We start from the raw sequence: 18,967 nt of genomic DNA on the forward strand, positions 1-18,967 counted from the left end.
CGTGAGAAAAGATCTCTCACACACGCTCATCTGTTGGGGGTAAAAATTGAAATAATCTGGGAAGAATCGGAAGAATTGGGGTAAAATTTGTACAATGTTGTCGGCATGGGTTTTAGGAAGACAGAGTTGCGCTTTCAGGCCCAGGATATGCAGGGTTTGGCGGGTACAAACGTTTGGAAGGTGAGTCTTATAGTTATATTATGGAATGTACAAAAGTTATACTAACGTTACAGTACATGTAAAGGTTTGTGGGGGCGTGATGCTTTGTCTCAAAATATATTATTAATCCAAAGACATTATTTAATGCCCATGTTTAATCCCACTATATAAAGGAAGATTGATTGATTGATTGATTGGCTGGTTGATTGATTGATTGATTATATAAAGGGACTCAAAATATGTAGTGTTTTTTTCCTCTCCCTCACAATAATAGTAACGATGACCTCGTTCGGAGAGCCGCCATTACTGTACCTCAAAATACATTTATGACGTAACAATAGGGTAAATATACGTAAGTCTCTTTTGCATCGAGACGACAGCTATATGCATAGAGTTGGCGATAACAAGGCTGTCTCAGTTATGCATAATAATAAAGCAAAAAGTTTGTTTGAAGTTAGGGCACTGTCGAAGTTAGGGACCCCTCCGTTATATATAAGAAGTGCAATAAGTCATATACTGGTGTCATGACCACATAATTAACATATCACAAACACATTACACAAATTACAAACCTGTGTAGAACCTTTCAATGTTTAATAGCAGTGTCATTAGTTATTGCATGTATTTGCTTCAACCTTGTTCTGCATAATATATTGTACTTTCAGACTATCCCAGACTGTTAAACCCCCAAACACACCCTCCCAGCAGCAGCTGTCAAACAGCCTCCTCCAATCAGCAAGAAGATTTAGCAGCGCCGGATCCCATCCCACACAAAAACTCACCTTCCTGCAATACCTACGGAAAACTGTATCCCAAAGATGCAACATCACCCGAGCAGCTTTCTCCAACACATCACAAAAGTCCTGCAAAAGAGGTTTCCACATCGCAGTGCTGCTGGCTTGCCACCCCACCAGGATAGTTGCAGGTCAGTGTTACGTTAGAAAAACCCAACTGCAGTCTGCACTTTACAGAGACATTTTCAATATTGCAGAAGAAAAATTATATTAGGCAACCTGCAGACTAAAAAAATCAGACTATAAGCATTCAATGGTGTTGGCATAATATTGTGTAAGAGCTTTTATGTTTACTACTAATTATAACTCTGTAATGTCTTTATTTAGATGTTTTTAAATTGCATTAAAATGTTTGCTACCTTTTTGCATATGCCATGTGTTTAGGCTCGGCTGTATAATTGTGTATTTGCAGAATGTTTCCGAATTGCAGAACAAAATGTTCACATTCTGCAATATTGCAGAAGACTGAAAAAAAGTATTTCCACCACTGTAGGCAGTGTGTTGTGTTGTGGGTTGGCTGGAGTTGGGGTGAGGAAAGCTCACTGTGAGGAGGAGGAGACACTATCAGAGGGTCTGTTGGGGGATCAGGAGGATCTGTTGGGGGATCAGGAGGTGAGGGAGGAACAGGAGCTGGACTGGTCCCTCATCTGGGAGTTCCTGCAGCCGGAGATCTGGCAACTGCTGGCTGCTATTGTGGTAAGTATTGATGCTGACTATGGCATAAGTCTAGCCTGGAGTCCAGCCTTGTTAGCTTTGGTCCACTCCCCAAGGTAAAAAGCTAACAAGGCTGGACTCCAGGCTAGCATAAGTCTGCCATTATCGGTATAATCACTTTTCAGTGGAATCTTTGTTATAGAATAAGTGGAAAAAGAAGCAATTTTTTAATCTTTATATTCCTTTTTATTGCATTTTGTTCTTCTCACAGAATTCTAAGAAATGCTGTTAGCTTCTATTTTGGATACATCATTCTATCATGAATTGTTAGTCAGAACTTTACTTTCCAATTAATTATTGTGACAATGCAAATTGAAGATTTAGTAAAACTGAGTCATCTGATTGAAATGACATCAGTGACATTGATAAAATAACTTTTTTTGTATGCAATATAAGCGTTACAAATTTTCCATTTGGAAATACATGTATTCCCTCCACCACAAACTATAAGTAAACTCACTTTTTTGTAAACAAACTTAATATCATTCAGGAAAAAGTTAAACATACATTTTTCTGCATTTAAAATGCTACCTCCATCCTAAACTACTGATGGCAATCACTCTTTAATACAATGTAACTATAACCATGAACTATTACTAACAATAAACAAACTAGCACTTTCAGCAGAAATTAATTAATAATCACTAGCAATTACTAGTAAATGTACAACATCAGCATTTATGAATACTCCATGCAGAAGTAAAAATCACTTTTCTACAAACTCACAACATAATCACAAAAGGTGATGAATGACTTCAGGATTTGGAAATACATGTACTACTTAACACTTTACACTGTGAAGAAATCACTACAGTAAGCTTTCTCATGTATTTCTGTATTACTTTAAGTAGTTATACAGGCTGCTAAACACACTGCTTTTCAGGCATGCCCTGTGTAATAACAAGTGAAACATGAAAACAGTGAAATCAACACATAAACAATCATACATACATAACCAAGCATCAAAACAGAATCGTGTACCATGAGTCAAAGTCGATAAACCAAGCCAAGGTCAGGAGGTCAACACTGTTGCTTCAGAAGCTTCTTAAATGATAGGTTAGACATGGCCATGGCCGGATTCTAATTGGAAACGTAATTTCATTATCTTAGTCACCATGCATTATAGATTTGTGTATAAACCAAATTACCAACTTCAAGAAACAACAAAGCAAGGTGCTTCCCTTATATACTTTCTTCAGTCAAGATGTCATAAGTATCATAGATTATTACCTTTGTCAGAAAGTTACATGTATGTGTTCAGGCACACCATACATAGGGGCTGCTGATTTTGTAATTGGTTATAGCTTGGGTTGTGGTGCATGTATCTTTATGATGTTTGGTAGGTAGGATGAGGGTGGGAAAAAAAGGTAAATGTCAAGTTTGGACACTCTAGTGGTTTTGTAAGGTACTGCAGTGGGGTATAAGGGTATGATATCTTGTGCTGTGGACATGCTAAGGTCTTCATTTTTGAGTGGGACATAGATGTTCCGGTAGTAAGTATCTGGTGTTGGTTTAAGTGAAATAGCTTCTTTTTTGGAGCTGTTGTGGTTACTTATGTGATGGAATGTGACTAGACGGGGTAATTTTTGATGTTGTGGATGTTTTTTTTTCTACAGGTCTTTGCAGGGAGCTTGTAGTGTGGAAAAGAACATTAAGTTCAAAATTGGCCAATCTAGTAGTGGCATTCTAAGGTATTGCAGAGGCAATTTTAAGTTCAACATGTAGCTTTGAATGTAGGCTAGATGAAAGCACTTTGGGTATTGGAAGTACCGGGATTTCAAACAGATGTTCACAGTTTGGGGGGGGGGGGGCAGATGTTTATAAGGTTAGATGGCGCCAGGCGTGAAGATTCAATTTTGTGGACACTCACATACTTTGGTTCACAAACCAAAATACACTGGTCAAAAGTCAAACTATATTATACAGTGGCACATTTCTAACAACCCAAACTAGTGCATGATGAAGGAATTAGGTCATCGAGCTCTTGTTAGCTCATGTAACCTTACTTGCAGCTTTTAGGAGGTGTGGCATGAGGCTGTCCAGAGATATCAGATACTCTTTGATACACTGATTCGTTATCAAACTCTCCCGATGGCCATGGGGAATGATCACTACGGAATGAATTTGCATTGGTTATCAATGAGGAGGATGTAGTAGATATTGAGCCTACAGAACGATCACTACGGAGTGAATAGTCATTAGTGGAGGAGGTTGTACATCTTGTGCCTATGTTGCCAATTACTGTTGAGTTTTGCACTGGGGGAAGACTGTCTGTCCTCCTCTTGTACCAGATTATGAGGATGACACCAATGATGACAAGGCAAGCTGCTGTTCCAAAAACAGCGCCGATGATGTCAGCCATGGTGTACCAAGAAGCAGATTCTGGATGCTCTGTACATGTAGGTAGAGAGCCATTTGTAATATTGGATGTAAAGGGAGTGACAGTGTGAGCAGTAGGTGTGGTAAGCATTGTAACATGTGCAACAGACAGCACAGAAACTGTTGAGCCAGCAGGATTTGCTGCAAAGCAGACATAAAGACCAGCATCAGCTGCAGTAAGGTCTGTTATGGTGATGGTACCATCCATACCTACAGTCACCCTCCCAACTGATTCAACGGTTGCGTTCAGTCCAGATGGGAGAATGACTGTGATGTCTGGTGTGGGGATGCCTGAAGGTTCACACACCAGATGCAGAGTGTATCCCTGCACCAATGGGTAATTATCAATCCTTTCAAACCTCACAATGGTTGGCTCTGCACAGATCAGAGCTTCTGGACTGATATCTTTTAGCTTCTGCCCAAGATGGTTGCTTGGTTCTTCACAAGTGATTTGGTTTTCAAATGGGCGTGATCCAGTCATCTTTTGCCTGAAGGGAACCATCCTACAGTCACACTGCCAGGGGTTGTTGTCAATGTTTACTGTAGAAATCGATGCCAGTTTGTTGTAAGCTGTCAATGGAAGTGTCTGTATGTGGTTGTTCTGAATGTCAAGCCTGTCAATAGATGGAATCTTCAGCAAAGCTGCAACAGGAAAGGACTTAAGACCATTGTTAGACAAATAGAAGTAAGAGAGACTAGAGATGCCTGTGAAACTGTTGAGGAAAACATGAGAAATGGCATTGTTTTGCAGCCTGAGATCACGAAGGTTGGACAAGCCAGCAAACAGATGTTCAGGGATCACCTCAAGAGCATTGTCATAGAGATAGAGTGTACTGAGTTGAGCAAGTTGTGTGAAAGCTGTTAGGGAGAGAGTGTGAATTCTGTTTTCGTGGAGGTGAAGAGTGGACAGTTTGGGTTGGTTGGAGAATGCATGACCAGGGATGTGTGTGATACTGTTGTTGTTCAGGTATAGGGTTGTTAGTTCTAGAAAGTGATACTGAACCGTTGGAATGTCATTCAGAATGTTGTTTTGTAGCTGCAATTGCCGTAAGTTGCCCACTCCACTGAATGAGCCAGGACTGATTGTGTGCAGGTTGTTGTCATCTAGGCGTAAGTTCTGGAGTTGTGGCAGATTGAAAAATGCATCAGAGTGAATGCTGGTTATGTGATTTGATTGCAGGTACAGTGTTTGGAGCATGGGTAGATTGGCAAAGGCACTATGTAGAATAGATGTTAGCTTGTTTCCATGTAGGTACAGAGTTTGTAACTGTTGAGTTTGACTGAAGGTTTCTGCTTCTATACTACTGATGTAGTTGTTCTGCAGGTGAAGGGTTTGTAGGTTACTAAGTCCCACAAACATGGCAGCTTGAAGGCCAGGCAACTGGTTCTGCTGAAGGTTTAAACTGGTTATACTCGTCTGGTAGTAAAAGGCCTGGTCACTTATTATTGAGATTTGATTCTTGTGTAAGTCTAAAGATGTTAAGCTTCTATACCTTGACAAACCTGCCTGATCTAATGTTGTAATTCGATTATCACTCAGTAATAGGGTCCTGATGGACGGGCGAAGATTCTGAGGCATGTATGTGAGTCCCCGGTTGTTACAGTTACAGTATGAGGTGGATGAGCAGCTGCAGTAAGCCTCTGGCATGTGAAACTCCTTCAGGATGATGAGAAGGAAAATCAGCATGCCTGGCAGCTTTCTAGCCATGTTGTGATGTTACTGTCACCTGGAAAGTATATTAGAAGTAGAAAGAATGAAACAAACAAAATTCTGCAAATTTAGACGACGTTACCATGATTTGATTTAATTTTTGATTTTATTGAAATCGCAACAATTCAATACATGCAGAACAGAGGCAGTTGTTGCTGATGTTGTGTCCCGCACATAGAAAGGGATATTGGACAGACAATACTCATTTTCACTTGAGTTACAATATGTAAGTGATCAAGGAAAGTCAGTTAAGTGTCTTTCCCAAGGGCACAAGATCGGTGGCATGGCAGGACTCAAACCCGGGACCTATAATTGATTCCAAGTGATTCTGATGGAATCACGATCACTGGTTATAGAGTCTAACAATTTGGCCCATTTCCCATTAGGATAAAATCATCTGGATTGAGTCAAATTGATTTGCTTTCATCTAGTTTCAAGCCACACATGCTGCTCCGAGCTCAATTGAACCAGATCAATTTTATCCTAGTGGGAACGGGGCCAAAGTCTTCACTGATTTGCATATTGATCAATGATTTTTGCTTATAATATAAACCTGTAAATAACTTTTCAGGCAGAGAGTCTGACATATTTTGCTTTTTTGAGCACAAACTGCACAGACTGAGACTAAAAAACGATATTGTAAAAGCTATTTTGCAGTCAAATATTTCTAGACTTTTCATTAGCACACTGTGAACGTATCGCATGATTGTGTAGTCACATCTCATTAGCCAAACTTGCCTTTTGGACAATCCTTTTACTTTGAAGATAGAGTCTGCTTGGATTCTGGTGCCAGACAATTGGACTTGTAGGTCTGCTACTCTGTAGGCAGGTACTTTAACAACACTGCAATGAGTTTGAAGAGTGATTGAAGACTAAAGTTTGCTTATTTGTAAAGAAATAAAATTAGTCATTGTTAATCATGAAATTAATGAAATAAGAAATCCATCTACAACATTTGGAGTCTTTCCACATGCAAGTAAACAAAAGTGTCTTGCAGTTCTGAAATCATTAATTTTTCTAAATCCATCGATGTAGGGTCAAGTATAGATAAAGGGCTGAAAGCGTTCCACCCTTTTAGCAAACATCACAGGGGGCAGTGTACACAAACAGGGTACTATGTGCTTTTCAAGTTACACATTGATGTCGTGAAATAAGTTGTTGTAAGGAAAATTTCTGACACCTTGATATTAATTAAGGATTCCATATACATTGTACTACTGCACATTATGGTACTTAATAAAATATAATCAATGGTGATATTACATGTGATGCTTCACAAATCATATAATGTGATCCAGGTGTACCCACAGACACAAATTGGGTACACACAAAAGTGCATAATTTTAATACATCATGTAAATTACCCACTATGTATTTTGCACTCTTTATATTATTTGCCAATTTTACAGTGACTGTCTCACAGTAGATATAATATTAGTTTGTAACATATTGTGCAATCATAATTATAGAAACTTACATGTTGTTCACAAGGAAGTAAGTTTCTCGAAAATCCAAAAAGGGAAGTTCTGTCTTTTCCAAGGCACGACAGTTCCTCCTAAGGAAAAAAAGAAAAACCTACATTTAGTCTAGTAGATAAGAAAAAGGACTGAGATGTGTTCTAAGACTAATTTTTTTTTAGACAGAATTTGTTCTGGCATTTTGTGTGTAAAGTTACAACTTAAGGTAGTATGACATAAAATTTCATCCTCATCCATGATTACAACAAATAAAAGAGCACACTAAGATTAAAATGGAATTTTAAGAGATCTTCTGAATGTAGCTTTCAAATTGGTAATCATTGAGGCATGCCTGCCAGATATACTTCAAATATTCAGGTTTTCAAGTTCTTCTTCTTCTTCTTTTTCTTTACTTGTCCTCTTCCGAGGTGCAGCATGTGAAGTTTTGTTGCCAGTACTTTCTGTTTTCAAGTTAGACATTCCTAAGAAGTAGCCTGGGTACCATCCGGATTTTTGCTACGCAACGCTTGAAAAAATCACGTGATTTTTTCAAGCGTTGCGCAGCGAAAATCCGGATGGTACCCAGGCTACCTAAGAAGGCCTTTGGCCATTTTTCGATGATTGTGGCATTTTTGGTAGACTGGACAGAATTATGAGAGTTAACATAACCAGAATGATGCCTTAACTGCCTAGCCTGGTAATAATATTGATACTGTCCTGTGTTACCTTTTAAGTCGATTCCTGAGTTTAAGTTGGATGGGATGTCCAGAAGTCACAGTCTGTGAGGGAGTTTTCTGCGAGGGAGTTGTTTTGTGGACGGAGACAGTTGACAGTGTGGGCTAATTCTTACTGCGCCACAGATCACATGAGTTATACATGTACCTTGACCACCAGTCCTGACAAAATTTGTACAGTGTATTTGTACATTGTATGGTCGTCTTGACTACTACCTACCTACCTACTGCTTGAAGGTTAATATTTTCTTCAGCTTGAGTGACGTCACTTTCATTTTTGTTCAGTCTTATCAGAGTCCTTTTTTCTAGAACAACAAACAGAGACACTCAAACTACATTGTACTTTTTTTGCATACATTTAATTTGTATGTGTTCAAAATCATCATCAGCTAGTATAACCACTACATTACATGGTCAGTAAGTTCATAATTTTTAAAGGTAGAAGTTAAGTACTCAGCTCAGAGTCTATGTTACAATTAATGAGGAATATAAATGGTTAGGTTCTGCATTGGTCCCCAACAGTATTATATATAGCTTAACCACAACCAACCACAAGCCATGTGTTTTGAAGTGTTGATAGTTGTTTCACCAGAAGTCTGACTGTTAAGACCTTAGTCTATGATCATCATTATCATCTGTCGACACCCTGGCTGGGGGACGGGGCAATAGTCTATGATACATGTATTTGATAATTATGATTTTCCTTTCTCTGTGGTATTAGCATTTTCTGTACAGCTGCATTTGCTCAATGACATAATTTTAGCATCAGAAATAATACTGACTTGGCATCATATTAATTATGTTATGTACTATCTGCTATAAATACTCAATCACTACTGGACCATTGGTTGCTCCACTTGGGGCTACGGTGTGTTTCTACAGTGTTTCTGGTATTTTTCTTGCATCACCTGATTGTGAAAACAATGCCGCCAACAAAGACAGTGCCAAGTAATGTTCCGAAAAAGCAGCCGGCTATAGCACCCGGGGAGTAAGTTGTAGGAGGTGGTTCCTCCGTGATTGTAACAGACAGTTCGGCAAAGGTGGTCCCAGCAGCACTCGCTGCAATACAATTCAGAAAACATGCCACGTGGCCAAATGTTGTACACTTACTAGTGCTATCTTAACCATTCTCAATTGTTATCTCAACACTTCTAAATCTCTTTAATATTAAGTATCTGCTATAATTATGCATAAGATAAATGTTACATAATGTCTAGAAAATTCTTGGCTTGGCTTCATATCAAGGCAAAATAATGTATCACCTCAGTAATAAAGAAACTGCACTGCAGAAAGACGGAGAAACCTATTACACTTTTAGTGACTGTAATTATTAGCTTAACAATTAGTGATTGTGACTGTACATTCATTACCTCTGGAGTCTGAACCTTGCTTCACATTCATTCAGCTAATTGATTCCTACAATATTGGGCTTCTTGTACCAGATTGTAAAAACGATGCCACCAATGAAGATAGTGCCAAGTAATGTTCCGAAAAAGCAGCCAGCTATAGCACCCGGGGAGTAAGTTGTAGGAGGTGGTTCCTCCGTGATTGTAACAGACAGTTCGGCAAAGGTGGTCCCACCGGCACTCGCTGCAATACAGGTGTACGAGTCGGCATCTTCTGTCGTAAGATCTGTTACGGTTACTGTGCCATTTGTGTCAACAGTCACCCTCCCAACTGACTCAACAGTTGCGTTCAGTCCAGATGGGAGAATGACTGTGATGTCTGGTTTGGGGGTTCCTGAAGCTTCACACACCAAACTGAGAGTCTCTCCCAGTTCCAATGGTATATTGTCACCTCTCACAAACCTTACAATGCTTGGCCCCTTGCAGGTCAAATCTGTGGGGTTGACATCTTTGAGTTTTTGTCCGAGAAAATCGCTGGGTTCTTCACAAATGATTTGGTCATCAAACGAGTGTGATCCAGTCATTGCTTGCCTGAAGGGAACCATCCTACAGTCACAGTGCCAGGGGTTGTGGGCAATGTTTACAGTCGTGATAGATGAGAGCATAGCGTGTGCAGACAAGGGAAGAAACTGCAGTCGGTTGTTCCAAAGGTAAAGAGCAGAAATCGAGGAAATCTTTGACAAAGCTTCATGCGGAAAAGTTCTGACACGGTTGTCCGACAGTGACAGACGCAGGCTGGATACACCAGTGAAGGTGTTTGAGGAAATGTGAGAGATGGCGTTGTTGTTCAGCCTAAGATCACGCAGGTTGGACAACCCAAGAAACAGATAGTCAGGAAGCTGCTGCAGGTAGTTTTCATGGAGATGGAGTGCAGCAAGGTAAGCCATCCCTCTGAAGGCTGCTGCTGAAATAGATGAAATTTTGTTCCTGTGCAGATGAACAGTTGACAGTTTAGGTTGGTTGGAGAATGCATGATCTTGAATGTGTGTGATGTTGTTGTTATTCATGTACAGAATGGTGAGCTCTAGAAAATCATACTGTCCAATGAAGGAAACGCTTGTTAGTTGGTTGTTCTGTAGTCGAAGCTGTTGTAACTTTGCCAGGCCAGTGAATGCACCAGGGCTGATAGTGTGGAGCTTATTATAGTCCAGTCGTAGAACCTTGAGTTGGGGAAGATTTGAGACTGTACCAGTTTGAATGTTGGTTATACGGTTTGAGTTCAGGTACAGTTCTTCAATCTGGGGTAGACCTACAAACGCTTCAGTTGGAATGATGCTGATCTTATTAGAATAAAGATTTAAGTAACGAAGTCGCTGAAGAGTCTTAAAAATGTTTGGTGGGATGATTTTGATGTAATTTTCATAAATATTTAATGTCTGTAGTTGATTCAGACCATCAAAGAGACCTGGTGGGAGTGATGTGAGGTTGTTTGCAGACAGATTGAGGGTTTGCAGTTGTGGAGTTGGACTGAAGGTTCCTGCCTCCAAACTCCTAATGCCATTGTAGTACAGATCAAGCGTCTCCAGGTTACTCAGTCCCTCAAACATATCAGCTCGTAGGCTTGTCAACTGGTTCCGCTGAAGGTCCAAACTGTTCAGGCTGGTCTGGTAGTAAAATGCTCGATTGTTTATCACCGAGATGTGATTCCCTACCAGGTTTAAAGTCCTCAAGCTCCTATACCTTGACAACTGTGGCTGACTCAAAGTTGTGATCCAATTGTTTGTCAAGTCCAGACTGTTGATAGAAGGTTGTAGGTTCTGAGGGATGCTGGTGAGGCCCAGGCCGACACAGGTACAGGATGAAGTGGATGAACAGCCACAGTAATCATACGCTTCTGGCATGTTGGGCTCCTTCAGGATGATGAGAAGGAAAATCAGCAGGTCTGGCCACTTCCTAGCCATGTTGTACTGTGTCTGAAAATGGAACAAATTCAGATGTTTAAGTTCAATCATCATGGTAAATATGTATTATGGAACAAATAGTCTCTAGATCTGTACGAAACATTGTTAGTTTTGGTGAGAAATTTGTGAGAGAACAACTGCCTGCCTATAGTATTTGAATTTCTTATACTGTGTACACATTCAGTAAAAAGTACACAATGTCAATTGTGTTGCTTTTGCCCTAATGGAAGAGAATCTGATCTTGACTTACCTTAAAGTTTAAAATCCAAACTTTCATATTAAGCTGTACTGATTCAGAGCCTTGTTACTTTTCTCACCAGGTTTAAGTACAAAATTTACGGATGTACAAAATGTGCACAATGTGTGTACATGTACATTGTACCTTGTCCTAGCAAACAACTCATAGTCTTGTGTAATCATGTTTTCAGTGGCTGTGTTGACTGTCAGGGAGAAAGGTGGATTTTGGCATTGTTACCAACTCAGGGGCATTTTTGTGTTGCTCAGACAGTGCAACGATTCAATGATAAACGATCATACTTAATTAAGTTTGTGTTCTTGTATATACTACTATGTAACTATTTTTAAAAAATAACATAAACAAAAATCATCACAAATATTAATTTTCTTCTTAGTGGTTCTACTATTCTGTATTCTCAGTAACATTGCTATTGATAGTGTTTATTCACAGTACATTGACCAGTGACCAGTACTAATTATAAGTTAGGGAAAGATTTTTTCCTCATGATTGCATCATAAGTTTGCCGTCAAATTGCAGTTCTGACACAAACTACTTGGTGGTGCATAAAAACACTTGGTTCCTTTATTCTAAAGATTGCATCTAACAGTTAAAGGGAGTGAAAGGCATTGAAAGATTAAAATTTAATGTGAATTAGGTTTGGGGAGATCTGTCTCTCTTCTTCCAGCAACAGTGCTTCATTTGAACAATTTTGTTTTCCCTCTCTCCAGCTGGCTCTTGGCTCAGCCCTGTTGAACATCCAGATCCCCCTGATGTTGGGTAATGTGGTAAACGTCGTGTCAGAGTGTATGGCAGACCAGCAACAGAACTATCTACAGATGATCATTCCTCCCGCATCCAGACTACTGGCTGTCTACGCTCTACAGGTTAGTACTACTGTAACAGTAATGTTGGGTAATGTGTGGTAAATGGTAGACCAGCAACAGAACTATCTACAGATGATCATTCCTCCTGCTTCGAGACTACTGGCTGTCTACGCTCTACAGGTTAGTATGTACTACTGTAATGTTGGGTAATGTGGTAAACATTGTGTCAGAGTGGCAAACAGAACTATAGTGAGAGAGAGAAAAAGAGAGAAAGAGAGTGTGTTTTGTGTGTTTGTGTGTGTGTGTGTGTGTTTTGTGTGTCTCGCTGTGTGTGTACGTGTGTATGTGTGTGTGTATTTGTGTGTGTGTGTTTGTATTTGTGCATGGGTACATGTGTATTTGTGTGTGTGTGGTGTGTGTGTGTGTGTGAGTGTGTGTGAGTGTGTATGTGTGTGTGTGTGTGTGTGTGTGTGTGTGTGTGTGTATGTGTGTGCATGTGCGTGTGTTTCCAGACTATGCTGAGTTTCTGTTATCTTATTCTACAGGGAGTTCTGTCCTTTGGTTACATCTGGTTGTTAGCAGCTGTAGGGGAGAGGATGGCAGCCCGCATGAGGATTGCTGTTAACTGTGATGTTGTGTTGTTGTACAGGGAGTTCTGTCCTTTGGTTACATCTGGCTGTTAGCAGCTGTAGGAGAGAGGATGGCAGCTCGCATGAGGATCACTGTTAACTGTGATGTTGTGTTGTTGTACAGGGAGTTCTGTCCTTTGGTTACATCTGGTTGTTAGCAGCTGTAGGGGAGAGGATGGCAGCCCGCATGAGGATTGCTGTTAACTGTGATGTTGTGTTGTTGTACAGGGAGTTCTGTCCTTTGGTTACATCTGGCTGTTAGCAGCTGTAGGAGAGCGGATGGCAGCCCGCATGAGGATCGCCCTGTTTGAAAACCTGGTGCAGCAGGACATGGCGTTCTTCGACAGTCACATGACAGGACAGCTCGTCGACAGGTGCAAATTATGCAAGAAATTACTCTTAGAAGCTTAAACTTTAAAGTTACAACCTACCTAAGGTGGCTGCTTTTACTTATGATAGATTGTCTACTTGCAGTCTTTTGTACGTTCCACTGTTTCCTACTGAAATGTTGAATTTACTTAAGGACAGGACAATAGAAATTTAGTAGAAAATGGTCAATGAATTTGTGAAATTTGTGAATCCACTTTCAAAATGGTGATCATATATCGTGTGTTTCAGGTTAACTTCAGATGTACAGGACTTCAAGAGCTCCTTCAAGCTGTGTATTTCTCAGGGACTTCGTAGTGTTACTCAGGTATGTCAAGTGCATCAAGTTGTTTCTCAACTTACGTGTTATTAGTGTGGTTAGGAGGTATATTGTTAATTGTTAAATGTACATACATGTAGTGCTACATTTTATTTCTATTAATTTCTATTTGAATCTATTTGCAATGAAACAGATCAGTACAAGGATCTGGACACTCAGGTACAACTCATCTGGTTAATGACTGACCCAAAAAAGAACAGATGTACAAGAAAAATGAACAAAATTGTATTAGAATCTAATATCATTAACGTTAAGATATTTATCATTAACTTCAAGATATTTTGCTTTGCAATGTTTGAAGTGTTTATCTTTTCCCCCCAGGTTACAGGTTGTTTTGTGTCACTGTACCTGATCTCCCCCAAGTTGACAGGCCTGCTGGTGCTGGTCATGCCCACTGTGGTGGCGGGGGGAGCCATGATCGGGTCTGGGCTCAGGGCACTGTCACGAGCAGCACAGGAACAGGTCAGTGAAACAATCCCTGACAGATATCTCAGAGTCTGCATTCCTAACTTCAGAGTTTCAGCAAAACACCTGCTAGTAAATCTTTGATATGATTAGCAATGCTGTTCTCAATTCTACCTCAGAATCTTAATGAAATACTGGACAATTCCCCCTAATTGGGTATAACGTCCAGGAAGAAGGGTCATTGCCCCTAGTGCAAACATTGGTGGTGGTGAGAAAACAAAAATTAAACTGAAATTAATTTTTTACCAAGAAACAAAATGACAACAAATTAATATCATGCACATTCTGTAAATGATTGAATCATTGTCTATATAAAAGTTATGTACTTTGCCTACCTGCAGGTTGCAAAGGGCACAGCCGTTGCTAATGAAGCTCTAGGAAACATCAGGACAGTCCGAGCTTTTGCAATGGAGGAGAAGGAGTCCAGGTGAAGCATTCTTTTCTATATTCCAATGAGCTGATATCATGATGATACACTTTGATCACAATTCCCATGTTATATTTCCTTCAAATCTGGAGCCTGTGATTTTTCCTGTAAATAAAATAAGGTCAGTCTACTGAGGAAGACCAGAGTGACTGGTCGAAAGCTCTAGGTGAGAGAACTTTCTTGTGTTGGACCAAAAGTTTTAACTTTAAACATAAAATAAGGTATTGTTGATGAGTATGATTGAGTCAATGAGTCCATTTTTCAATTCCTTGAGAACTACTGATGAACTGATTTCTAACTTGAGTTATGTCTTTCCCCAGACTTTATGCAGATGAGGTGAACAAGGCAGGAAGGCTGAACGAGCTGCTGGGTCTGGGAATCGGCGTGTTCCAAGGCGCGGCAAACTTCGTGCTGAACGGTGTCGTGTTGGGCGTCCTGTTCTCCGGAGGGCTGCTCCTCTCGACCAATGACATGTCGGCGGGAGACCTGATGTCGTTCCTTGCGGCGGCACAGATGATCCAGCGATCGCTCGCGTCAGTTTCCGTACTGTTTGGGCAGGCTGTACGGGGTGTTAGTGCAGGTATAGTGGCATCTACCAGGCTTCAGAAGTAGCTGGAAAGAGTAGAAAATGGCCAAATAGACCGACAATATGCCAGGGAAATTTGGAAGGGATAAACTGCAGCTCTAAACTGAGTATACTCATTTAGTAGATCAGTAAATAGTAGGGGATTCATTCCTCAAGCTACCGACATCTCGCACACGCAGTTGTCCCTCAGTAAGACACCTGGAGCCGCATTAGAACTTTTATTCAGCCTGTCACACATTTAGTAGTCAGATCAATTCCCTGTCTATTTTGCCAATTTGCATACTCTTTCCAGCTGATTCTGAAGCCTGGTAGACTGTAGAGGCTGCAGGAACGGGAAAATATCTGAATCTGAACCATGAACCACTAACATAATGATGGTAAACTGACAAGAAGTGTGGTGGGCTTTCTAAGTGCACAAGACTTGGCTTAGTGATGATCACACCAATACCAGGTGTTTGTCTCAATATGACATTTCTTTTAATTGACTTGTGAAACTTCTGCTGAAATTATGTGTGAATCAGTTCTATTTTTGTGTCAAACAGGTGCACGAGTGCTGGAGTACATGCAGCTGGAGCCTACCATTCCCAGGACAGGGGGCAGGAAGATTCCATTCCACAGCCTGTTTGGTACAGTCGAGTTTAAGGACGTGAGTTTCTCCTACCCAACACGACCGGACCAGCTGGTGCTAGACAACTTTAACCTCAAGCTGCCGCCGTGTAAGGTCAGTGTCAGTTCCACAATTTTTATTTCTGGGGAAGGAGATATCCTCAACAACAGGGAGGGGCTACAGGTAGCATCCACTACCTTTCGTCAGTGACACTGAAGAGTTTTCAGAAAAGCAGGCTTATGATCACAAACTACATGTATTGATTGAGATGCAAAGGATGAGGCAAATTAGTCAAGAAGCTCCTGTTGTTTCAGAAGAGGAGCTTATTATATAAATGTTGCCTCACAGTCCTTGGGGCTGGGAGTTCCGAATATCATTAGTGCCCAAGAGTTCTACCAGTAGCCTGTTGAGGGTGGCGTTGTACCTACATGTACCTCTCTAACTCCTCGTTCCCACCAGTGGGTTTCGTGGTCTAAGATATCCGTGGATTCGAGCTTGAAAGAGTGACCCTAGTTTGTTGATGTTCCAGGTTGTAGCCCTGTGTGGGACGTCCGGTGCAGGGAAGTCCACTGTGGCGGCCCTTCTGGAGCGGTTCTACGATGTGGAGGGCGGAAGTGTCAGGCTGGACGGGCATGACATCAGGGACATGGACGCTACATGGCTCAGGGGCAGGGTCATCGGGTTTATACATCAGGTATGGATGTAGGTGTGTGTGTGTGTCTCTGTGTGTGTGTGTGTGTGTGTGTGTGTGTGTGTGTGTGTGTGTGTGTGTGTGTGTGTGTGTGTGTGTGTGTGTGTGTGTCTGTGTGTGTGTGTGTGTGTGTGTCTGTGTGTGTGTGTGACTGTGCATCTGTGTGTGTGTGTGTATGACAATTGTATGTATGTATGGGAGGATGGATGGATGGATGGATGGATGGATGGATGGATGGATGGATGGATGGATGGATGGATGGATGGATGGATGGATGGTTGACAGCATGTGGGTGGGGAAGATTGACAGGCAGGTAAGGGGTGAATTTGAAGGGCACAAATTCCCAACATACTTCCCAGAAGTCTGAAAATGAAACCTCAGATTTCCTGTCCCCCCAGGAGCCTGTCCTGTTTGCCACCAGCATCATGGAGAACATCCGTTACGGCAAGCCTGCAGCCACCGACAGGGAGGTTTACGAAGCGGCCAAACTGGCAAACGCAGACGGCTTCATCCGAGGTTTGTTGCTTGTTTGTTTTGTTTTGCCAGTCTTTAGGCTGTGAAACTTTTCAGTTTTGTATAATAGTGAATATAAGCTGCATAAGACCGAAGATTTGATCCACTCATACTAGGAAGGACTCCTACTGTTTTGATTTTTCATTAAGTATGGTGGGACCTTAAATGTGGTTGAGGTTTGGCTCTGCTCAAACACGGGACTTCTGCTTTATGTCCTATCCAAGAGGATGTCCCTAATTTAACCGAAGCTTTCACTTGAGTCAAGTGAGGAAATAGCTGTATAAGGCCTTTCCCAAGGGCACTAGGTATATACACTTGGGCTTGCCAGGGATTCAAACCCAGAACCTTCTGATTCTGAGTCAACAACTCTAACAAGGCCATTTGCCACCTTACAGATTTCCCTGACGGCTACAGCACAGTTGTCGGAGAGCGGGGCGTGACGGTTTCAGGTGGACAGAAGCAGCGAATCGCTATCGCCCGCGCTTTGCTGAAGAACCCGTCAGTTCTCGTGCTCGACGAGGCGACGAGTGCTCTGGATGCAGACTCGGAACGGCTGGTACAGGAAGCACTGGAGAGAGTGATGAAGGGGAGAACTGTCCTCATCATCGCTCACAGGTAAAATAGGCTTAAAATTTACATGGGAAGGATTCTTTTAGATTTCCTTTAATGATCTGTATCTGTATAGCTGGTATAACCGCCCCTCTGCTTTACACACCAGCTTCTGTATCTGTATAGCCGGTATAACCGCCCTTCGGTGTAACACACCAGCTTCTGTATTTTGTATACCCGGTATAACCACCCTTCGGTGTAACACACCAGCTTCTGTATTTGTATAGCCGGTATAACCACCCTTCGGTGTAACACACCAGCTTCTGTATCTGTATATAATTTTGACAACCAGCATGTTTCTTTTCACGTTGAACTTCCCAGACTGAGCACGATTGAGAACGCAGACGTGATTGTGGTCATGTCTAAGGGCCGAGTCGTGGAGCAGGGAACGCACGCAGAGCTGAAGAAACGAGGAGGGATGTACGCAGACCTCATCCGCAGACAGACCGAGAACGGAAACCGCAACGTGGGGTAGACACACTGCTGCAGGATATCTTACTCTCCAAGCAGAGGTTGGTGGGGAAGATAGTTACTGTTAATACCTTTCTATGTATATGTCCCTTTTTTCTGTCGCTACCCCCACCAGAAAAAAATGGGCTTAGTAGAAAGGTAACAATCTTCCCAACCAAAATCTGCTTGGAGAGTAGATGCTGCTTACATTTACAAATGTACACCTCTGTGCAATAGGTAGATTTTGTTTGGCCTGGTAATATTCTAACCTCCAAGCAGATCCTATAGCAGTAACTACTAGTATATGAAAGCAGTGGGCATTATCCACCAAAGCTGCTTGGCCAATGCCTATTGCCTGTCACCATAGGATTTGCTTGAAGATCAGTATATTCATCGTATTTACGCTTCTTACTATGTTGTGCATTTTGACATGTTTTGTAGTTTTCTGGTCAGGTGATTTTTTAAATAATTCCACTTTCTGCATTTGATGCATAAGACCCCAACATTCTTTGGGGTTTTATGTAACATAATACTGTTAACAGTTTTAAAAATCAATAATACGTGGGAAGTTGCAGTTTTAACTTTTATATAATTGAGAATCTGGCCATGAAGTAGTTTCAACAGTTAATGCAGAATACTGTAATAGGATACAGTCAATACTAGATGCAAACATGAGAAAAATGTTTTCCTCCATTTGCAACCAAAAGGTGAAACATCTTACTGACTACCTCTGGTTTTGTGTTGTCTTTTATGCAGAATTGGATGTGTAAACTTACTACAAATTGATTTTATTTCTTGTAAGTTGCTTTTAACAACTTTTTAAAACTGCTTTGTATTACAATGTAAGTTTAACTCCAATGACATTCTATTTGTTTTCTTTAAGCTGTTTTTACTGTTAACATGACTTGTACACTAAAAAAAACTTTGTGTAGCTACATGTTTCTACATTTTAATGTTTTTCTTGTCA

At 41.0% G+C, this 18,967-nt stretch overlaps 2 protein-coding genes across 2 annotated transcripts; one reads left to right on the forward strand and one right to left on the reverse strand.

The window, feature by feature from the left end:
* Positions 1-32: 32 nt before the first annotated feature.
* Positions 33-18,897, forward strand: LOC109461494 (ATP-binding cassette sub-family B member 8, mitochondrial-like). Its single transcript, XM_019757862.1, has 14 exons — positions 33-180; positions 825-1,084; positions 1,447-1,649; positions 12,222-12,377; positions 13,175-13,320; positions 13,565-13,640; positions 13,974-14,114; positions 14,459-14,544; positions 14,865-15,124; positions 15,673-15,851; positions 16,267-16,431; positions 16,827-16,944; positions 17,337-17,556; positions 17,872-18,897. Exons 1-14 carry the CDS (start codon positions 95-97, stop codon positions 18,023-18,025), a joined length of 2,250 nt encoding a protein of 749 aa, XP_019613421.1. The 5' UTR covers positions 33-94; the 3' UTR covers positions 18,026-18,897.
* LOC109461493 (leucine-rich repeat-containing protein 15-like) lies at positions 9,092-11,625 on the reverse strand. The gene is made up of 2 exons (XM_019757861.1): positions 11,506-11,625; positions 9,092-11,267 (listed from the first exon to the last, which is right to left on the reverse strand). The coding sequence occupies exons 1-2, from the start codon at positions 11,530-11,532 to the stop codon at positions 9,354-9,356; spliced, it is 1,941 nt and encodes a 646-aa protein (XP_019613420.1). The 5' UTR covers positions 11,533-11,625; the 3' UTR covers positions 9,092-9,353.
* Positions 18,898-18,967: the final 70 nt, after the last annotated feature.

This window comes from Branchiostoma belcheri, unplaced genomic scaffold (genome assembly GCF_001625305.1).
Source record: "Branchiostoma belcheri isolate BF01 breed outbred unplaced genomic scaffold, Haploidv18h27 scaffold93, whole genome shotgun sequence".
NCBI classification, from domain to species: Eukaryota; Metazoa; Chordata; class Leptocardii; order Amphioxiformes; family Branchiostomatidae; genus Branchiostoma; species Branchiostoma belcheri.

What these genes read in the sequence shown, in the direction of transcription:
- LOC109461494 (XM_019757862.1), top strand. Translation starts at nt 95, where the DNA reads ATGTTGTCGGCATGGGTTTTAGGAAGACAGAGTTGCGCTTTCAGGCCC. An exon ending in CGGGTACAAACGTTTGGAAG is followed by an intron (nt 181 to 824) that starts GTGAGTCTTATA and finishes TTGTACTTTCAG; the next exon opens with ACTATCCCAGACTGTTAAAC. An exon ending in CCCCACCAGGATAGTTGCAG is followed by an intron (nt 1,085 to 1,446) that starts GTCAGTGTTACG and finishes CCACCACTGTAG; the next exon opens with GCAGTGTGTTGTGTTGTGGG.
- LOC109461493 (XM_019757861.1), bottom strand. Translation starts at nt 11,532, where the DNA reads ATGAAAGTTTGGATTTTAAACTTTAAG. An exon ending in TTTGGATTTTAAACTTTAAG is followed by an intron (nt 11,268 to 11,505) that starts GTAAGTCAAGAT and finishes TTCCATTTTCAG; the next exon opens with ACACAGTACAACATGGCTAG.